The sequence below is a fragment of the Fukomys damarensis genome, unplaced genomic scaffold (assembly GCF_012274545.1).
Source record: "Fukomys damarensis isolate Sample0158 unplaced genomic scaffold, DMR_v1.0_HiC HiC_scaffold_37, whole genome shotgun sequence".
In the NCBI taxonomy this organism is placed as follows: Eukaryota; Metazoa; Chordata; class Mammalia; order Rodentia; family Bathyergidae; genus Fukomys; species Fukomys damarensis.
Window position 1 is genome coordinate 51,294,677 of NW_022900949.1, and position 26,891 is coordinate 51,321,567.

A 26,891-nucleotide genomic window follows, 5' to 3' on the forward strand; every position below is an offset into this window, starting at 1 on the left:
AAAAAAAAAAAAATCAGATCCCCCAAATTTAAAGAGCCAATCCAAAAATGGGCATTGGAAATGAATAGACATTTCTTAGATGAAGAAATAGAAACAGCAAATAAATACATGAAAAAATGTTCAATATCACTGGTCATTCAAGAGATGCAAATTAAAACAACAGTGAGATTCTATCTCACTCCAGAAAGAATGGCTATTATCAAGAAACCAACCAATAATCAATGCTGGCGAGGCTCTGCTGAAAAAGGAACCCTTCTCTGCAGTTGGTGGAAGTGTAAGCTGGTGCAACTACTATGGAAATCAGTGTAGAGATTCTTTAAAAAGCTAAAACTAGAAGTTTCTTTTGACATAGTTATTCTTCTCCTTAATATCTTCCTGAAAGAATTAAAAGCATCATGCCATAGCAATACATGCACACCCATGATTTTAGCATCACAGGTTGTAGTAACTAAATCTTGGAAACAACCCAAATGCCTGTGAACCAATGAATGGATAAAGAAGATGTGTTTTTGAGCCTGGGGGTTTAGCTCAGCGGTTCGGGGGCCTGCCTTGTAAGCGCAAGGCCCCAAGTTCAATCCCAGGTACAAAAAAAAAAAAAAAAGATGTGTTTTTTATACAACAGAGTACTACTCTGCTACAAAGAAAGACAAACGAGATATTTCTAGGTAAATGGATGCATCTTGAACCACAGGCTTAAATGAAATAAATTGGATACACATGCTTAAATACTGCATTGTTTCTGGTGTGAGAAACTGAAAGTATAAATAAGAAACATAATGTATAATAGATATTGGGAAACGGGAAAATTTTTTTCAAATAGGAAGAGGAACAAGGAATAGAGGGGAAAAGGGAAGAAGGGACAAGAAAAATGAGAATAGAAGGAAAAATGAAAACAAAGCTTTTTGTATATAAGAATAGGAGGAAAGGTTGAAGGGAGGGAAGGGGAATGGGGAAAAAAGCAGCAAGATATACCACATACAGATACAAATTCCCTATGATGAATGTCACCATTATATATATATGTAAAATGCGCCAATAAATTTTTTTAAGAGTAAAAAGCTCAATTCTGTTCTGGTAAGTTTATGCAGAGCTCTAAAACCAGAACAATTCATTTATAGAGGGGAAAAAAGGAGGAGAATGTATGTGCCATGCTCTCAGAATTGCCTGTTGAAAAAGCAGACAGAACCTCATGAGGTGGGAATCTCCTCAGCCCCTCCTCTGACGGGGTGGTGTTGGGGGTACCCGCAAGTAAGGGCCACACAGGACAACAGGAGGCTCTATGCTGAGCTGCAGATACATTGGTCCTCTACTAATGTACAAAACACACAGGCCCTGCAGGACTCTAGGGCAGAACACAGCCTAATTCCTGACTACTCCAACAAGTGCAGCTGTAGAAGAATATGAAGATAGAATAGTACAGGTAAAGAAGGCTACATTAGTACTAAGGATGGGCAACTATCCAGTGGGGGAATAGTTTGTTCATGTGTTCCCCCATGGGTGAGAACATACTAGGGATGGCACACCCTCCACCCAGCAGTCAGAGAATTCCACCTGAGTATGAACTGTAAGGTAAGGGTAGGGATGTGTGGCTAGGCAAAACGGGAGCCAGTGACATTGCCTCTCCTCCCACTGCCCTGCACAGGACAGTTAATGCCTAGCGGTACAAACTGCCGGAGGATAAATAGAAATCATAGCACTATGAAGGAATTATAAAAGGTAGAGATTGTTCACTTAGTCTTAGATCCATTTAACAATTCAGGCTAGCTGGTTAAAAAAAAAATAAAGACAGCTCTTGGGAAATGAACGTGGATTACAGAAGAGTTAAATAAGGGGATGCCCCCCATCATGCCTCTGTGAGCAACATTACTATTATAACTGAACAACTATGAGAACATGTTATAATTTTGGGGTCTTGCCAATGCTTCCTTTAGTATTCCCTTAGCTGCTGAATCCCAGGACCAGTTTGCTTTCACGTGGAATGGGAACAATGGACCTTTCAAGTGCCATGGATGGTGGCCCGGACATTGACTTGTTATCTTGCCCACACACTATAAAAATGTTTCATTACACAGATGATAATCACACTAGCCTCTGGATGTCTTATAGAGTTAGAAAAACACCTGGAGGATATACAATGACCCTTGAAGGAATGGAGATAGGAAATCATTCCTCACAAGGTGAAAGGGCTTGGAACTACATTAAAGGTTTTAGATAATGAGGTTAATAAATCAGATACTTGAAATCACTTAAAGACTACATTCATGATATAGTTCACCTCAATGTTTATGATGCCTTTACACATTAGCTAGGCTCTATACCTGGTTACCGAGGACATGGACTCTTGATTGGTGTTTGTCATTCTAGGAATGGAGTTCTACTGCTGTAGTCTATGCAGTTACTGTAGAATAAAACCCCAGTGCTCAGCTCTAATCAAAGGATACAACACCTCCTCCAAAAGCTCAGGGAACAACACAGAAGAGGGAATGGAAAGATTATACAAGCCAGAAGGAATGGAATGTAGTGTGAGTTGTCCTCTGAACCATAGTCCAAGTAACTCTACCTTCAGTGTGTCCCTTCCAAGTAGCACAGTCCTGAGGTTGTGTGCTAGATTGTAGCCCAAGGTCACCCACCACTAAAGCCACACAGCACTTGCTAAGGCCAACAATGGGATGAGAACAGAGTACACACAACTTTTCCCAAAGACCCTTCTTGCATTTGATCCTGCTTTTGCTCGTTTAATTAATGTTCCATAAAACCAGTAGCCTATGCTGTCAAAAAAAAATCACTCAATAACAAATGTTGGTGGGGTTGTGGGGAAAAAGGAACCCTTCTCCATTGTTGGTGGGAGTGCAGACTGGTGCAACCACTGTGGAACTCAATGTGGAGATATGTTAAAGAGCTGGGACTAGAGGTTCCATGTGACCCAACCATCCCTCTGCTGGGTATCTTTCCAAAAGAATTAAAAGAATCATGTCACAATGATATACGTGTGCCTATGTTTATAGCGGCACAGTTATTAATAGCTAAAACTTGGAAACAGCCCATTTGCCCATCAGTTGGAGATTGGATAAAGAAGATGTGGTTTTTCTATAAAATGGAGTACGACTCAGCCATAAAGAATGAGAAATTGGATTCATTCAAAGGAAAATGGATACATATTGAGGATATACTCCTAAGTGAAATAAATAAGTCACACATGTGTAAATACCAAATAGTTACTCTGGTGTGAATAAACTATAATAGTACATAAGATCCTAATGAGATAAATGGCACTGTGAAATGGGAAGAAAAGGGCTAAAGGTGTAGGGAAACTGGGAAGTGTAGGGGAAAGGTAATAAGGAAAGAAAAAAAATAGGAGAAGATGAAAAAATGGCAATAAAATGTTTGTAAATGGGGAGGGGGGGTGAAGTGAGTGCAGGAAGGGGGGAGAAAATGAGAACCAAGTCCTGTCATGTAAAGGTACAGGATCCCAATAATGAATGTAGCTGTACTGTACACCTAAAATGTACCAATAAAAGCAAAGAGGGGGGAACAAAAACAGTAGCCTAGCACAAGGTGAGTAGCAACTTTGATGATACTGCAGCCCACAAGACATCTACTGCTCTGTGAATAATCCCTAACACACTCATTTACTCTCCAAGATGGATTTGTCTGAGTTATTCTTTGGACTGTTGGTTCCTTTCATTTCAAGCATGCTAACACATTGCAGAAAAAAGTAAAAATACTTGAGGCTAAGTTGTTTGCAAGAAGTACCATGGAGGGTGGGAGACAGATGAATCCTGTGGAACTCTAATTGTTTGTGTCCCTCTCTGAATAAAGCCAAGGTGCACCAGTCATTAGGGGCTCTATGTCAAAGGGAGACATGAGCCCCCTGCCCTCCAGATTTTAATTTGTTGCTGCATCTCTTTATTTTTCATCTTCATCACCCCTTGGTCCAGGTGCAGCTCAGCTGGTAAGCTGGTCCCTACACCACTGGTTCTATTTCTCTAAAGAATCCAGTAGAACGGGCCTAATGTAGTCAATCATATTTGGCCACAAAGAGATGATTGGTCTTTTTAAGCAATAGTGGCATATCAAGGACTTAATGTTGTTACTGACAAGTTGGACATTCAAAAGTACTGGCAGTTAGGCTGGTCTTGGTTAATGACAGTTGGCTGTTGAGCTGTTGGGCTAATATTTGTCCTCTATCTTGGCTGTAACAGACATTCCATTCATATGCATATCATGTATTCTGGTGTGCTGACCAGTTCCTAGATGTTGTGGTACACCAGTGTTTCTGTGATGTATCACTGTTTACTTTGCATTTATCTGATAACTCTTGAGTTTAAGCATATCTTCATGTACAAGTTGCCCACTTGTTTTCCTCTTCTTGTAAACAGCCTTTTTCTGTGCTTTGCTCATTTTTCTGTTGGGTTTTTCACCTTTTTGTTATAAATTCACAATCCAGTCTAGAAATTAATCTCATGTTGGTTTTAAACATTGTAACTGTCTTTTCCCAAAATGTCATCTGGTTTAATTTGTCCTTGATATCTTCCATTTAACAGATATTTCTTTTTGATGTAATAAATATTAATTTTGTTTTGTTTTGGTACAGAGGATTGAACTCAGGCCCCTGTGCTTGCGAGGCAGGTGGCAGAACCACTGAGCTAAATTCCCAGCCCAATAAATATTAATTTTGTTAAATAATTTGTACTTTGGGGATCTTTCTGAAGAAGACCTTCCTTACTCCTAAGTCACAAAGGTATTTTCCTACTTTCTTTTACTTTTTCTTTATAATTTCATAGTTCATGTTAATTTTATTCATCCAGCCACATTTGTACATGATAGTATTTGAAAACTATTTTTCTTTTTCTTTCTATAGTGAATTAGCTTTTACAATGCCAACTATAAAACAGTTCATGCTTTCTCTGGTTTACTGTTCTGTTGCTATACTTGTACTTTTTAAGTTCCACTGGCTTCTTTAGTGTGTCTCAATCTAGGTGTTGAAGGACTGCATCTTTTTCTGATTTCCCTTACACCCTTGGAGCAGCTGTATCAGTAGGACAAATGGCCACAAAAGGCAGAAACAATGCTGAAACACTTATCCTTAGAAATGCAGAGTCGGGGTGACTCAGGCACCACCCATACCACCCATGTACCCACTAGAGACAGTCTCACTGGGCCTAGTGATGCTCTATTAGTATCTTCCAAGTGCTCATGATGAGTGCAAATGTCAGATACCTTGATAAACACAGATTTAAAGGGGGAAATGTGGAAATGCACATCTTATGGAGAAACTGAACAAAATACAAGTACTAAGAATTGATTGCAGGGTAAACAACTGTTTTAGAGTTGGAGCACAATCCATACTGATAAAAGATTCAATCTGTGAGTAACATAACAATTCTAAATATGTGTTCTTCGCTACTCAGCTACAGACTATAAGGTGAAAATCAAATTAAAGGAGTAGACAAATCTATAATTGTAATGGGACACAATTACCCTAGTTCACTGTTTTAAGAAAGAACAAGGCATAAAAAATACAAATAATGAAACCAGATCAAAGGAATAAATGACCTCAGGAACCTGTTATAAAATTATTAGCACTGCTGAAAAAAGGTGGGTGGTGGGATTATGGAGAGAGGATGGTTAATTTGTACAACAGTGAAGTTAAATGTAAAAAGCAACTTCTAATGGTCTATATCACAGTACAGTAACCATGGTTGATAACACTTACAATTGTGTATTTCAAAATAGCTACTTGTAGTGATTTCACATGTTCCTGACAAAAAGAAATAACATTTGAGGTGATGAATATGTTAATTACTATGATCACCACACATACATTTATTGAAATGTAAAACATATCCCCGTAAAATTATTATATTATGATAATATATATGATATTAACATTTATAAAAGAAGCAAAAAAGGAAAGGAAAGGGATCAAGAAGTAGAGGGAGGAGGTAGAGAAGGAAAAAGGGATTAAAATGGAATTAAGATGGGCCAGGGATTTAGCTAAGTGGTTTTGCTGCCTACCTTGCAAGCACAAGGTCCCAAGTTTGATCACCAGTACCAAAAAAACCAACCAAAAAACAAACAAACAAAAAAAGAAATTAAGATGTATTGTAAACATGTACCAGTTCCCCACAAGGAATGTAAACATCATATATAACAAATATACAGTAATTTTAAAAGCCAGAAAAGGGATAGGAAACAAAAAAATATGAAAGAAATAGTGCATAAAAAGCAATATGAGAGGCTTAAATTCATCTTTTCAATAACCAAAATCCAAAATGGGAAGAAAGTGGTGAGCACCTGCATGAAGGGAAAAGAAAAAAATGTGAGATAATGAAAAGATGGAAATAAAGTGTTTGTAGATGGGGAGGGGAGGAGGGGGTGAAGGGAGGACAGGGGTAAGGGGAAAAAATGAGAATCAAGACTTGTCATGTAGAGGTACAAGATCCCAACAATGAATGTAACTGTACTGTATCCCTAAAATGTATCAATAAACTCAATTAAAGCTGAAAAAAAGAGAGAGAGAGAGAGAGAGAGAGAGAAAACCAGACATCACATGCTTTCTATTGAAGGAAGACAGCACCACCTATAGTCTTTCCAAAGGGATTGTACCTAAATCCAATAAAGTCTCTGGTTTCATCTGCTAATTTGCAGAAAATACACAGGATAGAGAAATGAACTACACCAAGAACAAAATCCAAGCTGTAGAAAACCATTACATCAAAAGTTCTAGGCTCGCCAGATATGGTAGCGCTCACCTATAAGCGCAGCTCCATGGGAGCCTGAAGCAAGAGGATCACAAGTTTCAAGCCTTGTCTAGGCCTGGGCAACTTGGTGACTTTATGAGATCCTATCTCAAAATAAAAAAATTTTAAAGGGCTGGAGACAGTTCAGTGAAAAGGTCATTGGTTCAATCTCCAGTATGTAAAGAAATGTAAGGAAGTGGTAACTATAAAAAAAAAAAGAAGGATGGATACCTTGAGAAGAAGGGAGGGTGTTGAGACCAGGATTGGGGTACGTGGAGACTTCTGGGATAAATGGTAAAATTCTAGCTACATGGACGACCTTGACCTGTGTGGGAATTACAGGGGTATTTGCCGTATAATAATTCATTAAGCCATACATTTATTTTGTGATGAATTTTTATTCTGCATTACTCATTTTATAATTTTATTGCATAAAAAGGCCAAAATACCCAGAGTTTATAGACTCCTTAACAGAAATAAGTGAGATATAGATAGGCAGACAGATAGATGCCACTACATGGAAACTCATATATGTACATCTATATTTTTGTATATCAGTTGAAATCTTTAAAAATGATAAAAAGTTACAGATCATAAAATGCAAAATTATAAATTCTCTAGAAAATCTTCTACAAATCAATAAGAAATTAAACTTCAATCTAGTTGAAAACTAGGCAAAATTTATAACCAGGCCATTTACAGTGAAAAATACAAATATATTTAAATATGAAGACAATCAACTTCACAGGAAAGTTGTTAAAACTGTCCAAGATAACTATTTTTTTTAATCTCTCAGATAAGCAAAGCCTGTAAAGCTTAATAATACAAATTGTCCTCAACTTATAATGGGGCTACATCCTGATATGCCCATTGTAAGCTGAAAATATCAAAAATTTAAAATATATTTCATATACCTAACCAACCAAAATTCATAGCTTAGCAACACAGTACCCTGTAGACTGGTGGGTACACTTGTGTACTGTGTATGTCAAACCGTTGGAAGTCAGAATCATCTGTATAAACTGTTGGAAAGGTGTCATGCACTGCTGGAATATATATTTGTACTTCTGTGACAGCAGCTGAGCTATACTTATGAAAATTGCAAACCAATGGGGGCTGGGCATTGTGGCACACGCCTGTAATCCCAGCACTCGGGAGGCTGAGGCAGGAGAATCGCTGTGAGTTCGAGACCAGCCTGAGCTACATAGTGAGTTCCAGGACAGTCTCACTACATTGTGAGACCCTGTCTCAAAAACCTAAAAACAAAACAAAACAAAACAACAAACCAATGTAGCTTGTGACCAATACTTCTATTACCAGGAGATCTAGTTACAGATGAGTGAAATGACATATACAGTATATTCTTTTCCATTGTTTTTATTATCAAAGAATTAAAAACAACAATGTCCATCAGTTGGAACCCCATTAATTAGATATATTTAATATAAATGAAAAAGTAATCCATTCATTAAAAAAAAAAAAGCCAGACACCATGGTGCACACCTATAACCCCAGCACTCATGAGACTGAGATAGAAGGATAGCCATGAGTTCAAACTCAGCCTGAGCTACATACTGAGTTCAAGGACAGCCTTAACTACATAGCAAGACCCTGTCTCAAAAAGACAAAAAACAAAAAAGAAAAAAAAAACCAACAGATTTTTAAGTGTGGACAAGGAATCAGCTCCATGATATATTGTTAAGTGGAAAAAAGCAAAGTAAAGGAATGTATGAGCTGCTGTGTCCTCCTCAAAAGTCAGGAGAAAAAGGATTAATAGATAATATTGGTTGGCTACAAAGAGAGGAACTGAGTGACTGAAGACAACAATGAAAGAGATGTTTATTGTACATGCCTTATAATATTGGAATTCTGAATTGTTTTACTATAAGCAACTTTTTAAAATAAACTTTAAAGAAAAACAAGTATCCCAATGACTTATAAACACAGACTTATGATAAAGGTTTAGAAGTATAGTATAATTTCTCATGAAAAACAGAAAATCATCAAGGATTGCCCAATTTGGAAAGGAAAAGAAAAAGAGAAAAGAAGAAAAAATTGGAAACAAAACTTTTGTAAATAAGGAGAGGAATAGGCTGAAGGGAGGGTAGGGGAAAGAAAAAAAAAGAATCAAGATATATCATGTGCAGTTACAAATTCCCTATGATGAATGTGATCATTATATATATCTAAAATGTACCAATAAATTTAATCAATTAAAAGAAAGGATTTCCCACTTTGGATTCATCCAAGTCAGTAAGTAGTGAAGCCCAAAGTGGACAAAGAGAAGTAACTAAAATGCTTTGGAATCCTTTGGTAATCTCCACCAGCCTTTTCTCTCTACATTTTACTTATTAATAATAAAGATAATGATTATACTATACCAATATTTCACAGTGTTTTGTTTTGTTTTGGGGGAGGAATCAAACTTAGGGCCCTGCACTTGCCGGGCAGGCACTGCACCGCTGAGCTACATCCCCAGCCCTGACAGTGTTCTTTCTTGTACCAGTACTCATTTTTTAGGAATTTATGTTGGATCTCCTTTGTAATTTTACTTCTATAATTTACATTAAAATTTAATATCCCAGACTTCCTAGGTTATCAGAATAGAATGGATGCTTTCTCCCAGTAACTAGCAATAGTGGTAAGTGGAGCAACTGGGGTAGTAGTAACTGAGGTGACCAGTAGTAGTTGATTTGGCAATAGCTGATGTCTCCACATTAGGCTAACACATCCAGAATCATGAACTATTTCCTCATTTATATAAATATTAAATAACCTCTTATAAAACAATTAAAATCTTGAGCACTTTTTATCAGATAACTTCCAGAAACGCCATTGCTTCTGTAATTACTGCATTATTCTCTATCATTTTTTCCTAATGGTAACTGCTGTTGTAGAAAAAAATGCTACTAATTTTTTAAGTTTTTTTGTAGCTGACAAATGACATTTTTTATTTGTAGGAATCTTTGTTTTTGTCCTTTCTATATACATTATCTACACATAGATGGTCTGCAGATAATGATGTTTCCTTTCAAACTTTTAAATCTATTTCATTTTCTAGTATAGCTTTGACCATGACCTCCAATAAATAATTACATTAAACAGTACCTGTGAATTAAACGTCCTTTGAATTTGCTCTTATAATTATACTCTACTGATTTTTCCCACAATTATAGTTAAAATTCATAATTATTAGTAATTATTTTATTAATATTAATTTCATTCATTATACTATAATCCCCATGAGGTCAGGAACTATGCCTAGTTTTTCTCATCATTGTATTTCTGGTAAAGTCCCTGGGACATATCTCAATAAACATTGTTGAACTAATAAATGAGTCCCTTAGGGTAATAAAGAAAAACTGAAAGAAATCATAATAGGTGAGGACCTTTTTTTTTTTCTTATCTTGGTCTTTTTTCTCCCTACTCCAACTGCAAATTATTAGCACTCAAGAGTATATGTCTGAATCAGAATATTTTGTATACATGGACCAAAACTCACACTGGCTAAATTAAATAAGAATAGGTTTTGCTGGAAGGAGATTAACAAAATGGGGATGGCAGATTAGAAGATGAAAGGAACGCTTTAAAAAAAGAGCTAAGAACAATTATGAGTATAGGATACTAGAAAACATTCAATGGTTTTGTGGGTACTGCCACTAAAACTAAAGAGCACCACCCATTTTCATCATTTTATCCCTAATTAATATTCCAAGGAAGAGACATCCAACTGGTACAATTTGAGTTACACGACTGTCTATAAACATGTGAGGTCTGGACTCCAGGGCAATAGAGGTGATTCAATCTCTAATAAATAACAACAGTAATAATAATGTGCAGTACTACTACTAGAAAGGGAAATGAAGGCATGCAGGCCAGTTTTCAATGACTTCCACAAGTTTCGAGTTTCCATCATTTTAAAAATTCAACTGAGATATTATCATTTTAAATTCTAGAATAATCTACAACTAATGAATATCAGTATAAAGGGGTTCAGAATAGGAACAAGACATTAAGAGTATACTTTTTAAATATAGTTTTGACTTCCAAAGCATGGAAATGGTTTACAAACTCAAAACTAATAAAAACCAAAATGAGGTAAAATTCTCCCTTACACAAAAAATACACTTTTCTGTACCTTTTTCACTTCATACAACTTACCACTGGCTTCATAAGGTACATAAGTTTCCACATTCTTTTCTTTTTTTTTTAAGTGTACAATTAACTGGGTTTTAGCATATTCACAAAAGTTGTATAATCATCACCATAATCTAATTTTACATTTCATCACCACAAAAAGAAACAAATGTTAGTAATTCCTCTTTATTATTCCCCACTTCTTTCCCCTAGCCCTTGTCAACCAATAATCTAGTGTTTCTGTAAATTTGCTAATTTTCAATGTTTCCTATAAATGAAATCATGTAGCACATGGGTTCTTTTGGTGTCAGGCTTCTTTTAATGAGATTCACCCATATTGTTCGGTTCTTCATTCCTTTTCAATAATTTTTTTTTTTTTTTGGTACGAGGGATCAAACTTGGGTCCTTGGGCTTGCAAGGCAGGCAACCACTAAGCTAAATCCCCCAGCCCTTTTCATTCCTTTTTAATGATGAATAACATTCTATTGTATGATGATGCTATATTATACCCATCAGTTCATTGTTGATAGACATTTGTTTCTATTTTTTGGCTAACATAAACAATGCTGCTATGAACATTTTAGTAAAAGTTTTTCTTTTTTTTTGTATCGGGGAATCAAACTTATGACCTTGGGCTTGTAAGGCAGACATGCTGCCACTGAGCTAAATACCCTGCCTCTATTCCATTTCTTTTGAAGCTTTGTATTACTCCATTGGGTATTTGTCTAATCAATCCTCTCCTGCTGAACACTTATTTCCAATCTTTTGCTATTACGAAAATGTAACAATAAATAAATTTTGTGCCTGCGTTCTAATCGAGGGGATGTACCTTTAGGACCAATTCCTAGAAATGGGATTAGGTGTATATAGTTTATATTTTACAATGTATATAAACCTTTTGTTTGTAACAGGAGTTGCAATCACTTAACTTTGTTTACAGTGCATTTGCTATGCAAAAGCTATCATCATCATCATTGTTGTTGTTGTTGTTACATAATTAAAATTTATTGGTCTTCTACTGTGCTTGGATTTTAAAAGTTTTGCTCAGATCCAGGTTGTAAGGAAATTTACCCAAATTTTCATCTGGTATTTCATCCTTTACACTTAGATCTCTAACTGGGCTTTTGGTATACAAAGCATAAATCAATGTTTCTTTTTTCCCAAATGAATATGGAGCTTTTCAGTTCCAATGACTGTCCATGCATCTGCTAACCAACATTATCTTGCTTTAATAATGAAGGCTTTATAGTAAGTATCCTTTGATCTCTGATATAGCCAGTATACTTCCATTGCTTTTCTGGGGGATTTTCCTGTCTCTTCCAATTTTCCATTATGAACACAATAATCAATCTGTTTAGCTCCAGAAAAGCAAAAATAAATAAATAAATAAATAAATAAATAAATAAATAAATAAATAAATAAATAAAATTTTTATTGAAATTGTTAATGTATTAATTTGGGAAGAATCAAAATCGTTAAAAGGTTGACCAAGGGGTGTGGTGGTACACACCTATATTCTAAGCACTCTGGGAGGCTTAGGAAGGAGAATTGCAAGTTTAAGTCCAGCCTGGGCAACCTAGTGAGATCCTGTCTCAAAATAAAAAATTTATAAAGGGGATTGAGGGCCAGGGATTTAGTTCAGTGGTTCTGGTGCCTGCCTTGGAAGTGCAAGGACCTGAGTTCGATCCCTGGTCCCTCCCCACACACACACACCCAAAAAGGAACTTGAGATGTAGTGCAGTATGAAGGTCCTGGGTTCAACCTTCAATGAAGTGAAATGAAATACAGAAATAAAAGAAATAGAATTTTAAAATAAAATGTTGATCTTTAAGTCATAAGCATGGGCAAGGATTTTCTGAGTAGAACCCCAGTTGTACAAAAAATAGTATTAATAATCAACAAATGGGATCATATCAAATTATAGTTTCTGTACAGCAAAGGAAACAACCAACAGAATCAAGAGACAAGCTACAGAAGGGGAAAAATGTTTTGCCAGCTACTCAAAGGACTAATAGCCAGAATATATAAATAACTCAAAAAAGATTGGAAACTCCCCAAATTAAAAGACCCAATTAAAAAATGGGCAAGTGAAATGAAGAGACAATTCATACCTATACAAATGGCCAATAATACATAAAGAAATGTTCAGCATCCCTGGCCATTAGAAAAATGCAAATAAAAATCACACTGAGATTTCATCTTACCCTAGAAAGAATGGCCATCATCAAATCTGTAACAAAAGCTGGCGAGGTGGGATGGGGGACACTTCTACACTGGTTAGTGGTAAACAATTACAAACACTATGGAAATCAGTACAGAGATTCCTCAAGAAAACTGAAACTAAAAATTCCATTTGACCATGCTATTCCCCTATTCCCCTCCTAGGTATCTTGCCGAAAAGTTAGACATATCAGTGATACATACCTAGGTGTATAACAGCTCTATTCATAATAGCTAAATCTTAGAAACAGTCTATATGTCCATCAATAAGTGAATGGGTAAAGAAAATGTGGTACTAACACAATGGAATACTATTCTGCCATAAAGAAAAATTGGTCATTTATAGCAAAATGGATGTGCCTTTAGATCATAATATTAAGTGGAAATAAATCAGACACATAGTTTAAATAATGTGATTTATCCTATGTGAGAAACCCAAAGTATAAAGAACAAAACAAAAGGTAGATAATAGGAACTAGGGAGATAAATCTCTCTCAAAGAGGAAAGGATCAAGAGATGGAGGGAAGGGGAAAAAAGGGATGAAAAAATGAATTAAGATGTGTCATATACGTGTACCATCTCCCCACAAGGAATATAAACATTAAGCACTGCAAATATGTACTAAGAAAAAGGGATTCAAGAGATGGATGGAAAGGGGAGGGAAAGGTATCTGTACCAACTCCCACAAGGAATGTAAACATTATGTATTACCAACATGTACTAATAAAAAAAAAGTTGAATCTATCCAAGAATAAAAGACACTGTTTTGTCTTTCTGTAGTTTTCAGCTGTATTTTAAAGATTTTCCTCTCTATAGCTTTGGCACATTTAAGTTGCTTTTCGTTATTTATATTATTTGTAATTTTGTGAATACTGATTTGTACATCAATTTTGTATCTTACTACTTTCCTGAGGAATAGTATTATTTATATTGGTTTAGCTTTCAATTTTTTTTCACCTAAATTTACATTATCTGTAGATGTCTCTTCCTTTGCAATTCTGAGTCCCCTCATTGTATTGCCTGATTTTGTTCTTTCCGAGACAAATGTTAAATATAATGAAGGTAGTAGGTAGCATTACATTTTTAGTTGGCTTGACAGAAACACTTAATATTTTCTTAAGCAAGACAATAGATTTTGTTAGTTATTTTTTAACAGAATCCTCAGTACTCAGTTGTGTTTTCACTATTCATTGAGATCATTATATTTATCCTTAGATCTGTTGATATGTCCATATCAACACACTTCCTAACAGAACTCGTTCATGCAAATCATCTTAAAATGTGCTATGAATTTGCTAAGACTTTTGCATCAATATTCATGGATGAGACCGATTTGTGGTTTCTTTTTTGTATCTTTTTCAATTTGGCATCAATGCTACAATTAACAAAAAGAAACTTTAAACTGCCATCATTTTATGTACTCTGAAACAGTTTACATAACATTAGGATTGTCTGGCCTTTAGAAAGCTCAGCAGATTCCCTCTGAAATCATTTTAATACTTTTTTAATGTGGTTGATAGTTTTCTCTATTTCTATGAAAATTTAACTCTCCGTTTCTACCACTGAACATCAGTACTTGTTTTCCAAGAAAATTAAACATCCCTTATCAAATTTATACCAAGCTACCAGGGATTTAGCTCAGCGGTGCTGCCGCCCACCTCACAAGCACAGGGAGCCAAGTTTGATCCCTGGAACAAAAAAAACAAACAAACAAACAAACAAAAAAAAAGTAGCATATCCGTTATTCCTTTCAGATCCCTGTTTTTCTGTAATAAAAGAGAAAGGCTCTTAAGAGTTCAATTACTGGCATCCTCACTCGTTTTTTATTTGCCAAAAGAATTCTCTATCCTGAAGCCCTCGGCCAATCCTCTGCCCGTCCCTGTCACTTGCTGGGTTTTTTTTTTTGTTTTGTTTTTTGTACCAGGGTTCGAACTTGGGCCCTTGTGCTTATGAGGCAGGCACTGGAACCATTGAGCTAAATCCCTGGCCCAAGTTTGTTATTGTTTTTTGAGAACATTTATTAATTCTAACATTTGGTGTTCTTTGTTTTTTGGGGTTTTTTTGTACCAGGGATCAAACTCAGGTCCTTGCACTTGCAAAGCAGGTGGTAGAACCTCTGAGTTAAATCCCTAGCCCTGCTTTTAAGAATTTCTGAAGGAAGATCTATTACTCTCAGTGCCTTATGCATATTGATGAATTTTATGTGCACTTTTACCATTAATTTTTTCTGGAAAAAATTACACTACATATCAGAATTATAGGATTCAATTAAATCAGTGATTGGGAGAAATTCAGAGCTTTAAATACTGTATGTACACAAGAATTAAAATAAATATTCAACTCAAAAGAAAATGAAACAAGATAAAAGCCCCAAAGTCCTAGGCCAGGGGTAGTGAACCTATGGCATGCGTGCCACAGCAGGCTGTTTGTACCACTGAAAACTCCAGGTTTTCCATTACTGTCCTTGACCTTTATCAAGTCAAATGCTAACCAAATGGAAGCCAAACACTAATTATTCTCTTGAATTAGCTCCACTATTTGGACTGTAGGATCATGATAAGACACTAGAATTTTTGGTTTTATTTTTATGAGATAGTGTCTCACCATGTAGTTCAGGCTGGCCTTGAACTCAACAGTAATTCTCCTACCCCAGCTGCCTGAATGCTGGGATTTTAGGTGCCATGCCCAACAACACTGGAAAAATTTTTGGTTCCATTATTCCTAGCCAGAGTCCAGGGCAACAGGCTTCTCAAGTGGCCCAGGCATTTTAATCAGAAACAACAGAGATGTGGTTTTGCCATATGGATCTTCAAAACTAGTTTTTGCCATTTTAAGAATCTAAGAATTTTTTTATGTGGGGGCTTTTATTTTGGTTCCAGGGATTGAACTCGAGCAAGGCCTTGCATTTGCAAGGCAGGTGGTGGAACCACTGAGCTAAATCCCCGGCCCCAAAACTAGTTTAACATATGCAATGTGAAGCACAGCATTTATGTAACTAAGTCCTCGTTGGCAAATACTAATCTTAATTGTGCCAAAAATGACCTCTATATAAATAATATAAATAATATATAATAGTTAAATAAAAATTAAAACAAAAATATACAAGAGTCAATGATTATATTTTCAGCTATTAAGTGTAAGATTTCATGTTTACCACTGTTTAGTACTTACAGAAATTTATTTCCTAAAATCTTGTCTACCATCTTCAATTTCAATTTATATTTGATAGACATTAAAAGCTGACCAGGAGGAAAAAGTATAATAAATGAAAACAGAGCATACACAGGGGTATATACAACAGTGACTTAACTTTGTAAAGCAAAATATAAATATGCCATATTTTATACAACAAAACATTTACAGTAAACTCTTTGAAGACAAAAATCCCTGTCTTATTCATTTTTATAGTCCCATTTAGAGAAAAGTGCTCAGCACAAAGTACATGTGCAATAAGTGTTTGCTGAAAAACTGGAAGTGAATGATGTCTTCAAAAAAAGGTAGTCAATGAAGTAAATATATAAAATTTTAATGTTTATACCTGAAACATACAAAAGGCCTAAGACAAAGTATCTAACTAAAATGGTCTTGCCACTTGATTATTACAAAGTTAAATCTTGAATCAAATCTAATTCTAAAAATAGGGTCTTGAAAATCACATACACCCTGTAATACCACAATAAGTAAACGCTCCTATGCTGCATCATTATCATCATCTACTGCAGCATAGATGGCTTGATTCCTCCTCTTAATCTTCTTTCTTTGCTCAGGTTCATGTTCCTCGCTCAGCCTCTTGGACGGCACTTCAGTTAAGTCCTTTCCATCCCCCAACTCCACAGCCTCATCAGCTTTCTCTTCTGTACCAGTTGACAAACCTGATGTATCATCAAAAGATACAATCATGGAACCTGGCAAGATCCTGACATCAGAGAAGCTTGCAGAAAAGTCAGAAGCTTGATGGGATAAAGGTTCTACAGATGGTGTATTCACATCACTGTATACAATGTCATCTTCAGCTTCCTCTTCTTCGTCTAACATTATTTCATCTGGATTAATAGAGGACAAGGCAGAAGTGTCTGTGTTATATTCACTTTGTTCTTCTCCAGAGTCATTACTCTCCACATCATCCTGTTCTTCATATTCATGGTGCAAATGATGTTCTTGTTTGGCCATCTGAAGCCTGACATTAATGTCTGTGATACCAAGTAGAGCACAAAATTCAGTAGTCTGAGGATTGATCCTATGGACCAGCTGCACCTGTGTCTGAGGCTTACTAGGGTCATAGCAAGCAGCTGTTACACTAAAATTACATGGAACTCTGAGGTCATTATTCAATTTTTCCAATACTTCCTTCATAGATTCTTCTGTTGCACTATAATCCCACCTATAAAAGTAAACAACTGTTACATTTTATCAGCCTCAAAAATCACACACTCCAGGTGCAAGGATAAAAAGAAATCACGTATTAAAATGATATACATTAAAATTAGTTAATTTAGCAAAGGACCACTTAGCAACAAAAAACAACTCTTAGGAAAATATCTTTAATGCTTACCTCAAAACAAGTATCATTATTTTAATGTGGGAACCAAATCTTCAATAGTTTTTTGGACATTTATTCACTTCCAAACTTATATGAGTTGATGCTCAACAGTGCCTTTCTCTCTCTTGGATGGAAAACTTGTAGTTTTTTTTTATTGTAATAATCAGTCAACCTTAAACTGTTCTGACACTAAAAAATAACCCCTTAAATAAAAACAAAGTTGAGGCTTCACAGCCAGTGCCTGCTAGGCCAAGAGGCTGCAGTCAGCGTGTCCCCCAGTCATCACCAAGCTGCAAACTCTAGGCAACTGCTTTGCCTGACTGGATGTATCAGGTCATTAGGTAGGCACTTGGTAAGAGGTTTTCCCAGTGCCAAGATCCCAAGGAATGTGGTCACTCTAGCTCTTCCTCTTTCGTACAAACCGAAGTCTGTAGGAACACCAAAACAGAACACAAAAGACAGGAAAGACAAAATTGTCATGCATCAGAGAAGGCACATTCTAAAAAAATCAGACTTACCTTGTGTGCAGGCCATTATTTTCAGGCATATTCCAAAGGTTCCCAGTCACATTAACAAGATCATTAGTATTGCTGAGAATAGTGAGCCACTCAATATCATATTCTAAGTAATCAGGAGCACTGGGGTCATGCTCTATTTCTAAAACCTATATGAAGAAACCAATTTCAGGTAACATATATATATATTTTTAAGAATCTAAGAATTTTAAGATAACTTAGTAAAATGTAAAAAGAATTTAAACTTAATTTAAATAATTTAAAGTGAAGAAATTTAACTTTAAATACATCAACGTAACTTAAATATCTTAAAGAATTCTCAGAATACAAAAATTGCAAAGAGCATAAATTCTCAAAGGAAAATTTAAAAGACTTTTTAAATCACTGGAAAAATAAAATTATATTATAAAATTACTTTATTTTCTTTTTACCTGAAGAAAGTCTCTATGTGGTAAACATTTGTCCAAGGCTAAAAATTTGGTTGCTTTGGATGTCTGCCCTTTATCCATGGCCTAGACAATACAAAACGTGACTTAAGAAAAATGTTAAAACATCACAGGTAATTCATGCATAGAATAGGAAAGAAACAACCTTAATTATACAGGCCCTAAATTGTGTTTCAAAGGAATGATTGTTATTACTGGGCACTAAAAAGGAATGAAATACAGAATATGCTACAATATGAATGACTGTTTAAAACTAGAAAATGAAAGAAACTAGATGAAAAACACTATACATAATTTCATTTATATGAATTAAATAGACAAATCTAGAGGCGCCAATCAGTGGTTGTCTAGGGCTGAGGGTGGGAAAAGGACTGACTATAAACAGGTACAAAGGTTCTTTTGGGATAATGGACATATTCCAATACTGGATGGTGTGATATATGCACAACTTTGAAAATTTACTAAAAATCACTAAATTATACATACAAAACATTTTCATTTTATGGTGTACATATTATACTCCAATAAAAGTATTTTTTCAAAAGAATTGGAAAGAAGTAGAGAGGAGAAAGCACACACATGACGGTCATACTAAAAGCAGCACAAAAGTAACTCAGTGGGAACTGTAGACAGAGCACTTGCCTAACATGCATGAGGCCCTAGGTTCAATACTTAGCACTGCCAAAGGAAAAAAAGTGACTCATTGAAAACAGCACGAAGAAAAAAGAGAAGCAAACAAGCTATGATACATCCTACTGAGGGCCAAGTATCAATGCTGTTCTGGTTAGGTGCTGAGGAAGGTAAAAAGCACAGATATTGTTGAAGTGGCTGAAAACAGAATACTGGCAAAGACAGAAGAGGTTGAGGAACCAATAGAAAGGATGAGACACATCATTAATGCAGACATGCATACCCTGAGATTGGCAAGAGAAGATGAGTAGAGGAAAAAGTAGTAAATCAGATGCTTCAATAAAAATCTGAGCATGCCATGAGCCCTAAGAGGTAGGTAGGAATAGCATTATATGGAGAAGGTGACTGATATAATCAAGTAACTTGGACTTAAAATGAGTGTGATCACTGAGTGGCACAGACCCAAAAGAAAGGAGTAACCTCTGCCCTCTTCCCTGTAAAACTAGGGAATTAGAAGAGTATACAATGAGAGCATTAGGAAAATTTTCAGACAAAATTATGAGAAAAATTGTTAAAGTATACCTCCAATGTGGCAAAGTATCTGGTCAAGTAAACTTTGGGAAGCAAGCACTATACTCTTGAAAAAGGCAGTACCCATTAATGCGTTAAAGACTCAGAAAGCTGGGCCTGGTGGGATATGCCTATAATTCCAGCACTCTGGGAAGCTGAGGCAACAGGATAAAAATTTTGAGATCAGCCTGTACAACCTAGTACAATCTTTTAAAATTTAAATAGACAGACAGACAGCTGGGGATGTTGCTCTGTGTGAAGGCCTTGGTTTCATCTCCAGTACTAGAACAAAAAACAAAACAAAAAAATCTCAAGGAAAAGAAAAATCTCTAACTTTGTTAACTCAGTATTTTTCTCCCTTTTGTAGTACTGAAGACTGAACCCAATGTCTTTGCACTGAGCTACACTCCCAGCCACATAAACTAGCTACACTTTCTCAAGTACACTATACTCTCAGGCCTTCAGCTTTTGCATAAGTTAGTACCTTTTATTAAAATACCCTCAGAATCTATTTCTTCCTGGCAATTCAAGACTCAACTCAGCCTATTCCCATTCTACCACAAGGCTTAGATGCTCTCACACATCTGAGCACTTTGTACCAACTTTATACTGTTTTGTAATTGCTTATTTGTCTCTTCCCCATATTGAGTACTAAGTTAACCCCAAGAGATAAGTTACATTCATTCTCTAATTTTTTTGTTTTTGAGACAGGGTCTCACTATGTAGTTGACACTGACTTGGTACACACTATGTAGCCCAGGCTGGTCTTGAACTCACAGCGATCCTTCTGCCTCAGCCTCCCGAGTGCTGGGATTACAGGCATGCGCCACCACACCCGGCTTCTTTCTCTAATTTTACAACTATGCCAATAGTGCCTAGCTCATACCTGTTCAGTGTTTGTTAAAGGAAAAAAAAAAAAAATTTTTTTTTTCTACCTGGTGCTGCATCAAGGCTGCAAATTTCACATGAAGGTGTGCAGAAAACCAGTAAGTAGGTTTTAGGTGCTCTAAAAGTTCTGAGGCTGCAGGACTTCCCAACGTGTTATTTTCCACTTCATGTCGGAAAAAAGATTTGGTCTTAAGAAGTTGTTTCTTATTTCCATAATGATATATGCTTCTTGGCCAATCATGAGATAAAAATATATCTATAGGTTGCTTTAGCTTTAAAAACAGAAAAGAACAAAAAGAAAACTCCTAAAAACATATTAAAAACTCTTACAAAACAATCCCCTCCCTCTCTACTACCAACCAATTATGCATTCACTTAAGACAACTAGATTTCTGTGTAATTCATTCTAATGACACTTTAAGAAAGTCATTAAAAAAAAGTAGGCTACACATTCTGCTGGGCAAAGAGAAGCATCTTTTTCTCTGCCTTAGAAATCACTCTATTTTCAGTGGCCAGGCAGAGCAACAAAGACATACTTTGATTAGACTGTCAATCAGTAAATCTGTAGCCCTAGATTTCTAAACTACATAATCAGCATGAGTCTTTTTGCCTTGGTAAAGAAATTACTATTTTGGGGCTAGAGATTTAGCTCAGTGGTTCCACTGTCTACCTCACAAGAGCAAGGTCCCTGTACCAAAAAAAAAAAAAGCAAACAACAAAAAAGAAATTACTGTTTTGAAGATTCAGAGACATCAGATTTCATAAGACCCCTAATGCAAATAATACACTAAGTCCAAAGATTTAACAGAAACAAATATTAGAGGGATGGAAATGTAGCCCAGTGATAAGAGTGCTTGTCTACCATGTGCAAGACCCAGGGTTCAATCAGAACTACCAAAAAAAAAAAAAAAAGGATTCACATAATATATATTAAAAACTCTGTCTAATACTTGAACATAAATAGTTGAAGTCGCTGCTGTCTTCATGAAGAGGTCACAAAATTTATGCCATATAGCACGTCAAGTAATCTGAAGCAAATACTTAGAAAACTAAAACTTAAATAACAATTCAAGAAAATACAAAACATAAGACAGATATGGCTAACCACTAAATAACATATTGGACAACAGGTGTAATAAAAATTTAGAGACAGGTGATAACTCTAAACTAGAAAAGTTGTGGTTGGAAAGTGGTATCTAAATTGGGTCTTAAGCGCCTGGTAATATTTAGATAGGTAAACGGGAAAACCATCGAAGGGAACTATATGAATAGCACATAAAAGAAAGGCCCTCTGGAAGCTGTAGAGATGGTGCAAACAGGCCACAGACAGTCAGCCAGGCACTAGCCTTAAATCACATGGGAGGCCTTGGACAAGTTTACTTGCCTGAGCCTTGGTTTCTTATCCTTTAGTTAGGAAGTTAAGAGTAAGACCTACCTCATAGGATTTGACTAAAGATTACACAAAATACAGTGTGTGGAAATTACAACTATCAGTCTTGTAGGAGGTCCTCAAAACAACAAAAAAACCTAGTTTTATCAACTCTCCAAGTAAACTAGTGTTTCAACACCATCTTCACAATTTTCCCATATCCTCTACATCTTTCTTATTATTTTCATTATTTAATACATCATTAAATATTATTTATTTACCACCATAAAAAATATTTACTTTAATATTTTCCTCAATATATGAAATCATGAATTAAATGTTTCACAATTCTTAACCATTAAAAAACAAACTCTTAACTATTAAAAAATGAAAAAATCTGTAAGCCTCCTAAAAGCAATTCACAATTCAAATTTTAGAAACACTAAATGCTGTTCTGAGAAGTAGTAAACCATTATGATCAAAACATTTTAGTACAGTATTATTTTTAAATTTTCTTGAAGTTGGCTATAATATACTTTTTACATACCTGTTTTAATTTATAAACTTCAATATTTCTCACATGATATATACTCCTTATTGTAGATGAATTATAAGGAGGACATTCAAAATGGCCTTAAATTAAAGAGAAACAAGCTATATTACCAATTGTCTTTCCAAGAGCGATTCCAATTCATCCATGCCAACAGATTAGAATCACAGAGAAAAAAAGAGACAGACCTGTTGTCAGTTACATTAAAGATGAAAGTTTTGTCAATTTAATTTGTAAAATCAATACAAATCTGAGCTTTTCCTCTACCTTAAAAAAAAAAAAATCCAGGAGTGTGGTAGCACACACCTATAATCCCAACACTCTGGAGGCTGACGCAGGAGGATTGCCACAGGTTTAAGGCCAGTTTGAGCTACGTGAATATAAGGCCAGCCTGAACTATAGCAAGACTCTGCCTCAAAAAAACAAAAAAAATAAAAAAATAAAAATCAAGGAATAATCCATTCAGATACAGTGAAATAAAGAGCACATTGTGCTATACTTACATATTAGTCAAAAGTGGGCAGATTAGAATTAAATGTATCAATATGGATTTCAAAAACACATGAAACAAAAAGGCAAGTTGCCAAAGATACAAGGAGATACATTTACTCAAAGTTTAAAACAAGCTATAAAATGCATTGCTTATAGCTCTCATATAAGTGTGGTAATGATACAAACTAATCAAGTGAATGATAAACATCAAATTGAGACCAGCAACTGACTGACAAGGAGAGGGAAGCGAGACAGGAGAGGAAGGATAGGTAAACAATGAACATGAATTGTACCTGTACTGTTTTATTTCTTAAAAATTAAAATTAAACAGCTGAGGATTTAGCTCAGAGGTGCTGTACCTGCCTTGCAAGCACAAGGTCCTGAGTTCAATCTCAGGTGCCAGAAAAAAAATTAGAATTAAAAAATGATAAACCCCAGACTTGATAAAACGAAATGGTGGACAAAGAGACATGTCATATAGCACTGCCTATATTTTCGTACATATAAAATATTTTATAATGAAAATAAAAATATTCACAGAATAAATCCAATGAATATGTCAAGCTAAATATCATGCTTATGCTATTTTTAGAAGCTATGCAATTTCTAAGACTTAAAAATTCCAAAAAGCAACAATACCTTTTCGATAGTCATGAGACTTAAAGATACCAGAAATTCCACCAATCCTTACACCTCGGTATTTTACTACACCAGCCAAACCTGAAAAAGTATATAACTGAATAAAATTACTATAGACAAAAACAACTTAGTACAGAATAAACCATTTAAAGGCTTGGAATTCCATGTAGTCCTAAAATTATTTGATAATAAGTATCATGATGAGGTTACTCTTTCCCAATAGTTAATGTCAAAAATATACATGGTAATATACAAAACTAGAGAGAAAAGGCCTGGAAGCAGATCAGACAAGAAAAGTAAGTCAATTCTGGAAGGGATAAATGAGGTAGGGTGCTAAAAGGGATATAGATATAATGTGATACCTAAATGAACATGGGGGTGGGGGAGAAGAGACTGTCCTATGATGGATTTACACATTATAAACTACAGATCAACAGGTATAAGGTAAAAGAAGCCTACCTTTCATTTCTGATTGATCACCTAACAATTTCATCTTTTCACAACATCGTGGTTGTCAAGATATATCAATCAGTAATGAAGATGCTATATTACTGAAGTTATAATTTCATCATAGGAAAAATCATAATTCAGAAAATGATCTAGAAAATAAGGGACTAAAATGAAACTGAACCCCTAATCATGTTTATAAATCTAAATACAGATTGTAGGAAATGACGAGAGTAAAGCAACATTTTAAAATGACACCCAAGCATTCAAATCAGTTAAATCAAGAATGCTACAGAATAATTTTCCCATTTTCTTCAATAAATACAGTAAAAAAAAGGGGGGGATAGGTAGAGGGGAATGGTAGAGAGACACAGAGAGACAGATATAGAGGGAGAAGCAGGCCATTATAGTCTAAAACTTCAAGGTCCTGAAAACCAAATGAAATCTGTGGCTCTTGCTTGGATCCTATTTCAACAAACCAATTGTAAACACACACCTTTCAGATGAGCATGAATGAGGCAACAGGTAACAAGGAATTACTGTATTGTTATTTCAATTAGGTATAATGGTACATTATGGTATTTTAAAAATTCTGTTATCTGGCCTGGGATTTAGCTCAGTGGTGCCATCGCCTGCCTTGCAAGCACAAGGTCCCCAATTTAATCACCAGTTTAAAAAAAAAAAAATTCTGTTATCACGTCAAACTATATTCTTAATATTAACAGATGAAATAATCTAATGGCTGGGATTTGCTATAATACTCTAGTCATCTCCCACAAAAAAATTTAGAGGAATGTAGGCTGAAAACAAGGATAACAGGACTTTAATAGTCACTGAAGCTGATTTAATAGGTATAGATTTATTATACTAGTCTCCCTTTTGGGTTATATTTAACAATTTCTGTTATAAAAAGTTTGACATTTTAATTCTGTAAGAAAAGTATGAAAAAATAAAAGAACTACAAATAGTGTGTAAGGCCTTTGCAGTCATACTAACCATTACTTAAAACATTAGATGAAGGGCCAGGGATTTAGCTCAGTGGCACCACGCCTGCCTTGCAAGTACAAGGTCCTGAGTTTGATCCCTGGTACCAAAACAGAAAAAAAATTAGATTAAGCAAGGACAGATCTTCATGATTAACTCTTTAATAACTATTTTAACTAAACTTCATGGTTATTAAAATTAATAACAATCTCTAAACACTATACATCTAATGATACTGCTGACCTAACATAAATCCTCTTCTCTCCATCAAACTCAAAAATTATACACCAACACATACCTAAATAGTAAATGTTTGGTGCTACCCAGCCACCATAAGGTAACTCTTGCAAATGATTTGAGGCCTCATGGTTGCCTCCGATGAAGACTGTGAGAACAGGGGCCTTTTTCTCTCCAGAGTAGTACCTAGAACATAAGAGTACAGTTGTTGGTTACCAAATTGGGCACGTTAGAAAATCAAACTAAGGTCCTAAGGAAAAAGCTAGTTAAAAATTATATAAGCTTTAGAAAAATCTCTATCGCTTCTCAGCCATTTGGCTAAGATCAAGTGCAGAAAAAGCTCTTTCTAGGAGACCCCATTATCCATCCTTATCTTTAAGAATAAGAATGAAACCTTGGGTCTCAAGTCAATGTTCGTCCAACGAGGTCAATAACTTGTCGACTTCAGAGCGTTTACCTCAGCTTCTAGAACAGGAACTAGTACACAACTAGAGCCCAGTAAAAACTCCTGGATTATTAAAATGAACCAATTTTAGAGTCCTATCTAGGTAGATAGATTATCTAAACCTGTCACTTTCTTCCTCCAGGTTATCGCCCCTGGCTGCGATCCCTGCGAAATACAACAGTGTATAGAAAGAACGAAAGTGACATTTCCTTAGTCAGGTCCTAGAAAGAGAGTGAACAAAGTAGGGAACTAAGTGAAACAGTGACAGCACGGGATCCTTATCCCCGACAGCATCTCTGCCCCAGGTTGGCTTGTCACATCTAGCTCGGCCGGGTCCGAGGCCCAGCGACGCCGCTCACCTGTAGAAAGTCTGCATGTGGCGGTACTTGGGCGGCACGGCCATGCAGCGCAGATCGGCCTCATTGCGCACAGCCTGGAAGTCGCCGCAGCACAGGAGAAGGTCCACCGGGCCTGCGCCACGCCGCTCCGCCAGCGCCAGCGTCTCGTAGATCTTGTCCAGCTCTCCGTGGCAGCAGCCGGCCACCGCCACACGCATTTTGCCGGCCCCTCCCGAGACTCTGGGCAGCACAGGCCCAACTGCGAGGAACTCTGGACTGCCTGATCTGCTCCCGCCAACATCAACAGAACAGCCGCCGCACGGAGAGGCCCGGCCCTGAAGACGACTTCCGGTTCCCAATCTCGCGCGACGGAGAGCGGAAGAAAGGGCACGGCCGCCGCGGGGACTGCGAGGACCCTTCAGCTTGGCTTGGGCTTTGTCAGACGGCCCACTGTTTGTGAGGTGGTGCCGTCCAGAACCAGAACAGACTAAAATCCCTAAAAATAGGAGTTCAGATCGATAAAATTAAACCAAGGTAAACAAATGAGCAAAAATGATTCGCTGACAGGTGCCTAAAAGTGAACTAAAATTTTTAAATTGAACTTAAAATTTACTGGAGATTTTAAAACTATCTCCCGTGAGAGTTTCTAAGTGATTTTTTTTTTTCATAAAAGGGACTAAAAAATGTTTGTCTAACTAGAA

General features: G+C 36.0%; 1 protein-coding gene across 2 annotated transcripts; it reads right to left on the bottom strand.

Annotated features, from left to right (window-relative positions):
• Nucleotides 1-16,276: 16,276 nt before the first annotated feature.
• Dbr1 (debranching RNA lariats 1) lies at nucleotides 16,277-26,536 on the bottom strand. Of its 2 annotated transcripts, XM_010625544.2 has the most exons (8): nucleotides 26,212-26,536; nucleotides 25,469-25,593; nucleotides 23,740-23,820; nucleotides 22,606-22,691; nucleotides 20,737-20,961; nucleotides 18,587-18,667; nucleotides 18,159-18,304; nucleotides 16,279-17,481 (listed from the first exon to the last, which is right to left on the bottom strand). In XM_010625544.2, exons 1-8 carry the CDS (start codon nucleotides 26,406-26,408, stop codon nucleotides 16,791-16,793), a joined length of 1,632 nt encoding a protein of 543 aa, XP_010623846.1. In that variant the 5' UTR covers nucleotides 26,409-26,536; the 3' UTR covers nucleotides 16,279-16,790. The 2 variants fall into 2 exon arrangements, with proteins under 2 accessions (XP_033615584.1, XP_010623846.1); XM_033759693.1 differs by lacking the exons at nucleotides 25,469-25,593; nucleotides 26,212-26,536 and adding an exon at nucleotides 25,183-25,200 and having other exon boundaries at nucleotides 16,277-17,481; nucleotides 23,740-23,836.
• Nucleotides 26,537-26,891: the final 355 nt, after the last annotated feature.